Below are 12,859 nucleotides of genomic sequence, written 5' to 3'. Positions count from 1 at the left end.
TATAATATAATATCTACTAAACACTGAGATCTGATGCAAAAAGGCTAATTACTTTACATATTTCTTCTCCACAAATTGGCTTTGAACTTACCAAGTTGTGTATTTTGGATTTATTTACATGATTGAGAACAATACCCTTTCACTTAAAAAAACATATATATATAATAATATTCTACTGATATTTCCTTTACATGGTCCTTCCTTTGGGTTCTTAAAGTTATTATTTAAAGGGTTTATGTACTTTTTGTAGAACGAAAAACACAATGTCCACAGATTTACATTAAACTTACACAGTTTGAAGATAGTGACAGTAGGAAGCTTCCCTGAAAATATTACTTGCTGAGGTGCTGTAGTTTTTGAGAAATGAGTAAAACAATGTCATGAAAATAATTTTCGTCTCACTGATAATGAGAGGAAAAATAATTTAGCTTTTAAAAACGGTTTTTCATGACATTGTTTTACTTATTTCTCAAAAACTACAGCACCTCAGCAACTAATATTTTAAGGGAAGCTTTGTATTATCATTATCTTCAAACTGTGTAAGTTTATCGTAAATCTGTGGACATTGTGTTTTGTGTTAGAAAAAGTACCCAAATCCTTTAACTAAGTTTGTCTAGTTGTGTAACCTATGCAATTGGTTTGACCACCACACAAACATTACCCTAAGAAAGTATAATTTTCAATTTGAATCAATAACAACCAAAAAGTCAACAAAAACAATTGACAAAATTCTTAGACTATAGTGCAGCTTTACATTAAATTAAAGTGTCTTTGTTTTTACCGGCTTTTGAGATTAAAATGTTCGTCAGTATAGTTCTTTAACAGGATTACAAACTGAGTAATACATGTTTACAAGCAGTCGTTACTGGGAGTGTCAGAGCGAAAGAGGGCGCCCTGGCAATTTTTGTCCCTGTCACACAAATTATTTTTTCGAAAGACACAATAAAATTATTATTTCAATTCTGCTTTTTAAAACTAATCATTGCAATGTACTATTTCAGTGTTTATGTTGAAGAATTTGACAAAGCATTCATGCTTTGTGACTCAAAACTATTTTGTTAAGAAGTCACCCTGTAAGTCTCCAACAAGAATATAGACAAAAAGAATACAAAAATACAAACGATTTAATATAGAATGAGAGCTTAAGAAGTGAAAGAAAAACCTGTAAGGGGAAACATATCAGTCAGGTAGGGACTTCTGAAGACCCACCGTAGGAATCGAACCGGGGTCCACAGAGTTGAAGGACAGGAAGGAAATAATTGAGCAGGCCTGACTGCTAGTACTTGCTAAAACTAAAAGCATCACTATTGCAATACGTACATGTTTATAATAACATAAACCCAAGTAATAAATGCCTGTTATTTATACTGAGTATACAGTGCATCGGTGAAACCAATATTAATATTCTTTACCCTGATGCAAATATATATCTATTATAACATAAGCATTGTCTTGCAAACGCAGTTTTACTTAAGCTTTGGTTCAGTCAAAAGAAATTGTACCGAATTTTCAGGTTAATACAAGCCATAGAAGTTGTTGAGTCGAGAACGCTGTGAGAACTGGATTTGCCTTAAGCCGTAACGACTTCCTCGGTCCATACCGTACATTCCTGGGCTGGTCGGGCCAAGAAAGTACGCCTGATCCCGCTCGAAATCCTGCACTACGCTGTCTAAAGCTCCTACAGCAAGTAGTTCGTCGTTGGCCAGCATACTGAAGTCACCATTAGGTCTGTATTCCATGGAGACTTGGCGTTGTGGAGGCATTGGTTGGAGGTGTGGTGGGGATAAAGGAGCCGGTGGTGGTCGGACGGGCTGCGAGCCAGGACGCTTTGCACCTGCACCTGGGTAATCTCTCGTAGGGTGATAAATGTCGTTGTCCCCGGCCATGGGATCAGTGAGCTCCGCTACGGCTGGGTCGTCTTCGATTTGAGCACCTTGGTTGACTGCTCCGAGACCGTAGCGCGAGTTGAGACTGCTTCTTGGGGATTGTCCCTGCATGACGGACGGGGCGATGGCCACGAGACGGTCCGCTCCCCCGTCCCCGTTACTCACGCCATTCCCGTATGCCTCAGAAGATGGATGGGGCCTTCTGCCTCGGCTGAAACAAGACATGATATACTGGTTGAGTATGAAGGGGAGTGAGAGAACTTGGGAATGATCAAAAAATTAAAGCAACCGCTACCTAAAACGAGCTAGGACGAAACAAGAAGATGAACCATAACTAAAAAGTTGGGGAGGTGGTGCTTTCTGCTTGACCATTGATTTTTTGATTGATGGTTTTGATTGATGATACCCAAGCCTACATCCGTATGGACTGTAAAAGGGGTAACCTTTGTTTCAGCCCCAGGAGAAGGTGGCTACAGCCCCTGGAAATAATTGGAAATATTTGATTGTAGCACACACCTTGAAGTGACCTTCAAGCCTTGTGTATCTGGCAACTTGCATGCAAAGATAATAACATTCATTAATTTCTTTTATTTTTACCACACACAAAGAAAAGTGAAATAAGTTTACATTATATTATAATGACTCAGAAAACATTAGTACAATAGAATTTTGTGTGAGGATGGAGGTCTCCAAGAAACTTTAAAACAAATAGGCTAGAAACTAAGAGCTGAAGATTGAAAAGACAACAAGGTACTCAAGATGAATAGAGACAAGATGTTTTGGAAAGAAATCTTTAGAACTAACCTGGCTGGTTGATTGGGTTCCATGCTGACCAGAGCCACCAGTATGATTAGAACAATTACAATAATGGCCAAAACAGCTGCGACTACAATGACTGGGGGTAAACACAAAGCAACAATTATGTACAACATGGTAAAACTGATGGGGGAAAGGGTTTTTTCTTAACATTAGCAAAGATCTAATACCAGCCTCCAATTTAAAGTTCTCGATAGGTATACAAGCTATTTGACTTTAAATCTCAAGTCTGAGATATCACTTTAAATCCACTCAAATCATTAATCAAATCGTTGATTTTCCTTACGTAAATATTCAAATAATGGTTTTCCCTTTAAAGACACCATTGTGGTAAAACATCATGTACCCCTGATAATTATGGAGGACACTTACCAGATATGAGCCAAATTGGTACGTTATTCTTTGGTGAACAGACCAAGTCATTATCGTATGATCCATCGGCTATGCACATTGCCTCTGTTGTGCCACCCGCAGCTTCAAATGTGTCGTCACACGTCACAGTAATAGTCTGGCCCACCGTGAGCTGTGTAAGACCCTGTGAGTCAACCGTACCGTTTTGTATGGCTGGTATGGGGCAGGGAACCGGTTCTGGTGTAGACCCAAGAAATGGATAACAAAATGGACAACATATAATAACAAATTAGTTTCTTATGGAAAAACAAAACAAAAAACAGCTGTTTGAGACAATGCTAGAAAGATATTTAAACATAGTGTTGAGTTTGTTGGAAACAAAACCACAGATCCACAGATCATGTGAGGTATTTTATTCAAAAGCTACAGCCCATTTTGATCAGCAAGTAATATTTTAAAGGCAGTGGACACTATTGGTAATTGTCGAAGTCTAGCCTTTACAGTTGGTGTATCTCAACATATGCATAAAATAACAAAACTGTGAAAATTTGAGCTCAATCGGTCATCAAACTTGCGAGATAATAATGAAACAAAAAAACACCATTTTCACACGAAGTTGTGTGCGTTAAGATGGTTGATTTCGAGACCTCAAGTTCTAAATCTGAGGTCTCGAAATCAAATTCGTGGAAAATTACTTCTTTCTCGAAAACTGTGGCACTTCAGAGGGAGCCGTTTCTCACAATGTTTTATACCATCAACCTCTCCCCATTACTCGTCACCAAGTAAGGTTTTATGCTAATAATTATTTTGAGTAATTACCAATAGTGTCCAATGCCTTTAAGGGAAGCTTTTATTTCTATCATTGTTATCTATAAGCCATGTTTAGTGTATAATGAGCCTAATGAGAATCTGTGGACGTATTTGTTTTGTGGCGTGCAAAAAGTACACAATCCCTCCAAGTTCACCGGTTCATACTTCCCGTGAATGAGAATGCGAATGCGATACAACTTCGCAAGAAACCTCGCTCCGCACGAAGCATGCCCAGGAAGTATTAACCGGGCTTTAGAGGCATCTTCAGTTCCATCCCCAGTAATTTTATAAGACTAAATAATGTTAAACTTTGAAAAGCAAACCTTACCGATTGGTGTGGATCCGGCGCCCGTTGGTACACCTCCAGTCCCAGCCGGTGTGGTTAGGCCTGTTGCCAAAGATGCCTCGGTCGTAGGTGGAACGGTCGTAGGTGGAACGGTCGTAGGGATTACTGTTTATTATGGAATCATAATTAAATAAATAATAAATTTACATCGGGGAGAAAGAACATTCATAATTGGTTTTACCCATATACACCGATTTGTGTTAGCACTGTGTATACAGTCTCCTGACGATGACTAGAGCAAGCTAGTAGAAACGTTGAGACCAATTTCAGAACTGACTCCGCGGCAGTACAGTAAATTACGATCCTATAAGCTAAAGTAGTAGTCCAGTCTAATTTCTATACCATCCGCTCTGGTAATAGTTAAAAAGCAGGACCGTTCTTTTCAGAACTGAGAAGTCTCCCGAACCTCCGATTATCTACTCCACGGCAAGTAGATACACACATGGTGTTACCGCAAACCAAATACACTGTGTATACTGTTAGTATATTTCCAGAGTTCGGTAAAACGAAATACACTCAGGCATATTACGAGGGTGCATGGATCATAATTAATTACGTAGTCTAGTTAGATCCACTAACGCGAGCTCCTTCTTTACTAAGCACACAAAATGTCAAAATGGAAGTAGTCGTTATGCCCCAAATTATGCTCAGTAGAAAAATGATTACCGGCCGCTATAGTACAATTTCGCATGTGCATTATTGTCACTGGTATCCTGCCGATGTTTGCATAACAGGAAATCGTTTATCAATTTGTTTCTGCTTAGCAGCTTTATGAAACACGGCTAGAGTCTAGAGTGAAGAAGTCGGGGCAAACTAAAAAATTGAGTCACGTATTATACAAATATTGACTGCTTCGAGTGCTACGAGTGCTACGAAAATAGAACGCTACGGGGATCACCGAGGGAGTCATCGTTTTGACCATTGCACGAGTAAAAGCAGTCAATATTTGTTTAATAACACCCCAAACATTTCTAAAATTGTACTATTATTATTAAGTTACAGACCTGAATGCTACAATCTACGGACGACGCGAATACAGATTGCAATAACTTTTACTGTGCTGCATGTAGTGAGTGTCGTTCAATCCGAAATGGTTACAGACTATGTTTTCATATTAATTTATCGTCCTCGTACACGCAACGGACGTCTGGGTACTGCACGCCGTGTGCTAGTCTGTCGGACTAGCGCACGGCGCCGTGTGCTAGTCTTCGGACTAGCGCATGGCAAACCGACACACTATCACACGGCCGTCGTCTAGCAAAACTAAGACATGTCATGTGACGCACTCTAAACCAATGAGCAGGCAGAATACTTGTAAGGGGTGTTATAAAGTTAAATATAACACGAGAAATATTTGTGCACTCTCGTCGCCGAACAACGCTGAAACTAGCCTGAATATCTGACGTCAGATCGAGGCTCGTGAATTACGCCAGAGATCTGCCGTTAAGACAAGCGTCCATAATCACCTTTGACCTCGCATCATTTCACATTGCCTTCATAGTTCCGGAAATTCGCAGTTAAATCTTACGTATGTGTGTATACATATAAACTAATACCCTGTCCTTACCCTGTTCTTATCCTTGCGGATAAGGACAGGGGATCAGTCTATGTTGAACTTACAAGAACAGACCGGCGCTGCGGACCAGGTGCCATCAGTCTGGCATACGAAGCTCTCCTTATCTCGCTGGTAACCGAAGTTACAGTTAACTACCACTTCATCATTGTAGAAATAAGACGTTTGTGAAGCTGCGAATTGGCCATAAACTATAGAGGCCGGAAGGTCACTGGCGGAGCACTGAAGCCCGACTGTGAGAAATCAAGAGATTTTTAAGAATTAAGGAAAAGATTCACATCGTGAAACTAAATTTATTAACAAAATAAAAACTGATGTTCACATCAAACACTGATAAATATAAGTACAGAACTTAAAAAAATAATCGCTCATTATTTAGGGCAAATTATGTCAAAAATGCTACCACCTTTTTTAAATGAAATACTAAGATTAATTTATTGAAAAAATGTGTTTTTGTTGTCCTCTTTCACACTATTTCTTACCCAAAACCAACTCAGGGCCACATGTATCTACAACTATATATGATTGAAACAAACAGTGGATTCCAATTTCCAAGCATACGCAATCCCTTTAACTTACATGTGTATTGCATAACGAAGCCCGTATCTCCGGTGGTAGAGCCGACTACGAACTCGACAGTGAAACTGGCAGCCTGTTCAGAGTTCCAGAAGGCCGGCACGGCGCCACCAGTTGTCCCCGCAATGCTCCTCGGAGTCCCCCCTGGCGTCTTGAGGACGACACGGTCCTCAGCAGCAATCTTGAAGTATGCGAATGAGACCACAGCGAAGTTGAACTCTGACGGGATGGGAACGTTCATGGTGAAGGCATCACTCGCCAAATAAGGATCCGGGAAGTTCGCGGATGTCATGAAACCACCGGTGTTGGCGGCGTTGCGGTAGAAAGAGCCAGCTAGAAATGAAACAAAGTAGGCAAATTGGGAGAAATATTATTGGAACTCCATGGGGCATGTTATACTCCCCCGCCCCATTTTCCCCATTATTTGTGTCTTGATTGTCAAAGAACTATCAAGTTAACTAATATAATTGAGGCAATATTGAGCCCATATTATGCCTTGTGTCATGTAATTTGCCCACTCAATTTACTTTGTTCTCTTACGGCTACTGGTGCTCAATGAGCAGGCCTGTTGGGCCCAAGCTCTGCTTCCCAATGGACTCCCCTGCAGTAGGCCATATCCTTGTAAATTTAGCTTACATTCTTTCTATCTGTAGATTGCAGTAATATTTGTTTACATGTATATATCATAGGCTGATCTCGATAATGTGGACAAATAAATTAACTTGAAATTGAAACTTTAAAATTACTTCTGTAGATAGACACCGTTGCTGTCCCTCCACATGCTTCGCTCGCATCTGCCGGGCACACAGTGTGGCAACCGGAGTTTCCCTGCTTGGTACCGCTCGATATATCATCGCCACACGTACACTTTGCTCCTTGGACGCCGGCGAAATTTTTGCTATATTCACGACAGAGCTTCAGGCACAGGGAGATCGTCATTAGTTGTGATTCAATTGAATTGTCCACAAGAGGGCCAGCGACTGACGACACGTAGCACCCTTCGTACATTGGGTCTGCATGGAGAGAACATTACACATGTTATTATTCATAAAAGGAAAGCACATTATTCCACAAATTGTAGCCTTGCACAACTACTTTTGTTACATGCAGTTGTTTCCCGTACCAGTCCAGTCAAAATGTCAGGTGTGGCAGGAGATTCTGTCCCTATAAAACGAACTGTGTACAAAGTTCATCTGATAAGCGCAATTTAATTAATCACTTTATGCAATCCACCATATAATACATAAAAGGACACACCTGTAGAACTTTGAGATTGATCGGCCATCTGGATCACGAGATAATAGTGAACACCGATTACCCGGCACACATTTTGCATGCCATCGATTAAAAAAGAAATGATGAAACGCTCACTGAGCGGTTAACTCCAAACGGGAAGTTAGTGTTATTTATTTCTCATTAATTATGACATTTCAGACAGAAATTTTTTAGGGAATATATTCTTCTATATCATCATCATTAGACTGTGTAAGGATTTCCAGATTTCCCTGCCACACCGGCCGTTAATCTTTAAACAAAAAATTATCTTTGACTTACACGTGCACCTGACCCCGACGTCGGTTCCGTGAGAACACATGTTCGTTCCGTACGTTAAATCCATACATTCCGTTAAGCTGTTCTCGTTGCCTGAACACGTGACATCGGTCAGCGATGACGTCGATGACCCCTGACCGAAGACGGCCTTGGTGTCCGTCGACATCGCACCGCCAGAAAAACCTAAAATAGTTAATAGTCAATTATTGAAAAGGAAACAAAAATACTGTGATTATTTCGTTCCCTCAAAATATACTGCATTCCTTTGAAACTCCCTGCCATTTTCCCTCCCTCCTACAACCTAGACTGTTTTAAGAGGAATATCAGTTCCTACCTTCAGCTCCCCTTCTTTTCACCTTAAACATTTTGTTCTTGTAGCCCCATGAACCATAAGTGGCTTTTAGCCTTGTTTGGGGCGAACTTGCACTGTATTGTATTCCTTCAAAATAGGAACCAAGTAGTATTTCACGGTGATTTGGAGGGAACGAAATGAATTCCACAATTTGTTTTTTACCATTTCAATACTATTTTTACCTGTCTCAGCAACAATCATTTATTAGTGAGTTGAAAAATTGGAACATTCACTTTATGGTCAATGTTGGTTGATGTAGATGCTGGTGATTTTGAATGGTCAGACAGTAGGAGAGATGAAAGATAGAGGAAAACCTCGTGTATTGTGTTACATAATGGAAGGCTGGAGTATGGTGCATTTAAACCATGTCCGATGATATTGAATGATCAGACAGTAAGAGGGTTGACTGTGTACCGTTTAGCATCCAAAACATAGTACGAAAATACAGGCTGGCATTGTGCATTGATCATTCAAACCATGCGGATGATATTTAATGAGCAAACAGTAGGAGGGTTGGGATTTACCACATGGTGTTAAGCAGTAAATGCTGAAAGTGCATAATCAAACCCGACAGAGAAATCACTAAGCCTATCCGATTGTCAAGTACTTTCCGAGGCCCATGGGGACAAAAATATTCACAGGTGGGATTCGAACCCACGACCTTTGTCATTCTCAACTAGATTTTTATTTTTATTTTTTTTATTTTTTAAGTTTAAAGTAATTATTTTGAGTATTTGACGTCTAAATAAAACGCACAGTAAGAATGTGTAATTGTTATAGTAATGTTGAGCTTACCCAGTTGTCTGCATACAACATCACCTTTCCTTATATCCCACGATGGGTCACATACTGAGACCCATGCCCCCTCATGATAGACCTCCAAACGGCCCTGGAGGGCGCTGTTGTCCACTCCTTGTAACCTCACGTCACCCTCTAAAATAAAGAAAGTATTGATATCAATTAAATTAAATTTCAAAAGGTAATCGCGCTTCAGATATCGCCCAAAAAAGCAGTTATGTCCAAGCTGGAAGAATCATCCGTAACTGAAATACACAATCTGAGTAATTTATCTGACAGTGACGTTTCTCAAATTCAAATTTATGGGGACAAAAACTTATGTTTTTTGTTTTTAGAAAATTAGGCCGTGTCCGAAACGACGACTTCGGCTACAGCTACGTCTAGATCAGCGCGTCTACCAGTGTTGAAGAATAGGCAGACGCGCGCGATTTAGCCGTAGCTGTAGCCGAAGTCGCCGATTCGGAAACCTCAGATTTAGAATTTGAGGTCTCGAAGTCAAGCATCTTGATTTCGAAACCTCAGATTTAGAATTTGAGGTCTCGAAGTCAAGCATCTGAAAGCCCACAACTTCGTGTGTCCATAGTTCGACACTAGGGTCCAGAGTCTTTAAATACCAAAAGATCACCTAAAGTCGAGTTTTGAATATTCAGATTTCCTAGGTGCCCGTTTATGAGCTCAGCGGCAATTTCTGCGTTTGGAACCCGCTGTTCCCGCCAAAAACGTTGATGGATTTGACTGTACACTTTGCAAATTTTCTCAACATGTATAGACGCAACCTTCAGCAGTTGTGACGTCGCTAAAGAAATATATACAATGTGTACCAACCCAATCTGTTGTTACCATATTTGTTTGAATAGATTCATAGAATGGTGAATTATGGTACGGGTGATTGGGCACCTATATATAATGCCCTATGACTCAGTATTGCTATCTTTCTTTATTGCATAGCTTAAATAACTTCCTTTGTATAGACCAATAATACGCTGCAATAAGTTCATGGCTAAGATTTTCAAAATGGCGCTGTTCCACGATACAATAATATGACAACAACTGGCCGAATTTCACACAATACAAGTATGATAGATTGAAACAACCAATAAAGTGATTGTGGAAAAAATGTTGAAGATTAATGGTCTGGGTTTGTCTATGATGTATTCGTTTTGTGTTTTTAGTTTTGTGTAATTTTTCTACTCGCAAGAAGCATCACAAAGGCAAATGCAACCAAATGTACCAGTTTTTGTAGCATGTTGTTTAGATCGTATGCAGTCAACTCGTATCAAGTCACATTGCCTTTTGTGCATTTAGCGGGGGACTGCCGAGTGCCACTGGGCTTGCATTAATAATATATAACTCTGTCAGGGAAAGTTGTACTTTGCTGTTTTAACTGTGTAATGTAGACCCTATGGTGTGTTGTTACACTTCTCAGAGTGCTGATAAAAACACTCAGCTGAAGGATAAAGGCACGGGTGGATTTCACAAAGAGTTAGGACTAGTCTTATCTCGAGTTAGGACCAGTTACTCGTCCTAACTTAGGACTATCCATGCAATTTGTATATCTCCTAGGACTAGTCCCAAGTTAGGACTAGTCCTAACTCTTTGTGAAATCGACCCCACACTTTTATTGGTGCCTATACTCAAAACAGTTGTTAGCATACAAACTTACTTGGTAACGAGCAATGGAGAGCTGTTGAGTATAAAACATTTTGAGAAGCATGGTTTTTCGAGAAAGAATTGATTTTCCACTCAAATTATTTGAATTTGATTTCGAGACCTCAGAATTAGATTTTTAGGTCCCGAAGCACACAACTTCGTGTGACAAGGGTGTTTCTTCCATTATTCTCTCTCAACTTCGACGATCAGTACTGAGCTCAAATTTTCACAGGTTTGTTATTGTGTGCATATTATGTTGAGAAACACCACGTGAAAAGACTGGTCTTAGACAATTACCGAAGGTATCCAGTGTGTCTTTAAGGGTATTTTTAATAAAAAGTATGTATCATACGTTTCGTAATAACACGGCAACACAAATTGATGTATCAATCAATCAATCAATCAATCAGAGGGAATTTATTATAGCGCCAAAATCAATCAAAGTTGTTCAAAGGCGCTCAAGACAGTTGGATGAAATTAATGTTGATGCACTTGTTGGAAGAGAAAACATTTGAGGAGTTTCTTGAAAATGTGAACAGTGTTATAGCATCCTTGATGTGGTTAGGGAGAGTGTTCCATTCTTTTGGTCCAAAACAGGAGAGTGAGCGATCTGCAAATGTCACAGCATGGGGTTCTGGGCACGATAATCTAATGGGAAGATGTGGATGATCTAAGATGTCTGCATTGTGGTTGCAGGGTAGTAAGTCAGATATGTACGTATATAGTTTAGTGCAGTTTCACAAACATTTCACTTCGAAGTGGATGAGTAAAAAAAATATTAGTTTTATGCCCCAAATAATTAACCTGAGAAGCGATGTATCAGATACTGTATTCCTATTATGGAGTATTCTTCCTGAGTGAACTATTCGCTCCGGATTTATGGTGATACTATTAAATAACCCAAATCACCCTTTAAAATGAATTGTTCACAAGTTAGTTTTATAGTATCCATCCATCTATATTTATGTAGGATAAAACAATAGAACGGCGGGAAAAAAAACAGACGATACATTTTAATGCTAGCATAGTTTACTACAAAAGTGGTTAAAAAGTAATGAACATGAGAGTCGAGTTGCTTCATAACCGAAGAAGTGAATGGATTGGTGTGTAGGCTACTTGAGAGGTTGAGATCTGGTATATAGGGCCTATAGTGACATAAGCCAATTTAAGAGACAATGTACATATTGACGCTTTAGAGGGCACTATTTATTTTTGGGTAAATTCTGTCTGTTAACACCCAAACCAAACAGTGCACTAGTGTCCAACATAATCCAAAAGGTTACATACCGATGTATGGTCAACGTTGATGTTGGGTAAAACATCATTCTAAAATGATATTCATTATGCAATTAGTACATGGATTGAGCTCAAATTTTCACAGGTTAGTTATTTTATGCATACATGTACACGTATGTTGAGATACACCACTTGTGAAGGCTAGTCTTTGACAGTTACCAATAGTGTCCACTGTCTTTAAGAAAGTTATCTTACCTGTATTTAACGATGTCACCGTGTCTGACATAAGTAGAACACCAAGACTCACCACTAGTAATACTAGTGTTAGTTTATCACTTGCTATAGTATCCTGTTTCATCATGTATTAATTACAACACTAATGAACTGAAGTCAGGTCGCCCCATCCACAAAGGCCTTGTTGAGTTCCTTCTTGAACCAATTCTCAACTCTCTGATTACAGTTCGGCTGTGAAAGTATCAAATGGCTGATGTTTTTTGGGGGTCATATTCCAGTAGGTACAGTAAACACCATTAGGGCGTGGTGACAGCCAGGAGTTCGTCATGCATTTCCTCTTTCAATTCGACTGCCTTTCATTTTTGTGTATAGTGCACGGTGTTAAGTACGAAACGGGCGCGGTGTGTACCCGCTCTATTGTGACAAACGCGTTCAAGCGTGGATGGAAAGTACAAAAGCACAATCAGGGGTAGACTTGTTAACTAGTCTGTCGTGATGTGCCACGGTGTGTGGGAACCAATGTTGACCTTTAAAGAGAAAGACAAATTGGTATCACGAACGGGGAGCTGGCAAATTTTGTTTCTACAACGAAAACTCCACTGAAAATACACGACTACGCCTTTTAAAAAAGAAAACCTTTATTTCAAGATACAAATATTAATTATGACAAGTAACAAAAA

At 39.7% G+C, this 12,859-nt stretch overlaps 1 protein-coding gene across 1 annotated transcript; it reads right to left on the bottom strand.

Annotated features, from left to right (window-relative positions):
• Positions 1 to 953: 953 nt before the first annotated feature.
• On the bottom strand, positions 954 to 12,533 carry LOC117304341. Its single transcript, XM_033788735.1, has 10 exons — positions 12,201 to 12,533; positions 9,057 to 9,194; positions 7,913 to 8,092; positions 7,105 to 7,371; positions 6,362 to 6,691; positions 5,830 to 6,015; positions 4,192 to 4,314; positions 3,075 to 3,290; positions 2,691 to 2,781; positions 954 to 2,097 (listed from the first exon to the last, which is right to left on the bottom strand). Exons 1-10 carry the CDS (start codon positions 12,304 to 12,306, stop codon positions 1,515 to 1,517), a joined length of 2,220 nt encoding a protein of 739 aa, XP_033644626.1. The 5' UTR covers positions 12,307 to 12,533; the 3' UTR covers positions 954 to 1,514.
• Between the last annotated feature and the right edge of the window lie 326 nt (positions 12,534 to 12,859).

This window comes from Asterias rubens, chromosome 21, assembly GCF_902459465.1.
Source record: "Asterias rubens chromosome 21, eAstRub1.3, whole genome shotgun sequence".
NCBI lineage: Eukaryota > Metazoa > Echinodermata > Asteroidea > Forcipulatida > Asteriidae > Asterias > Asterias rubens.
This window is presented reverse-complemented; position numbering and strand designations above follow the sequence as displayed.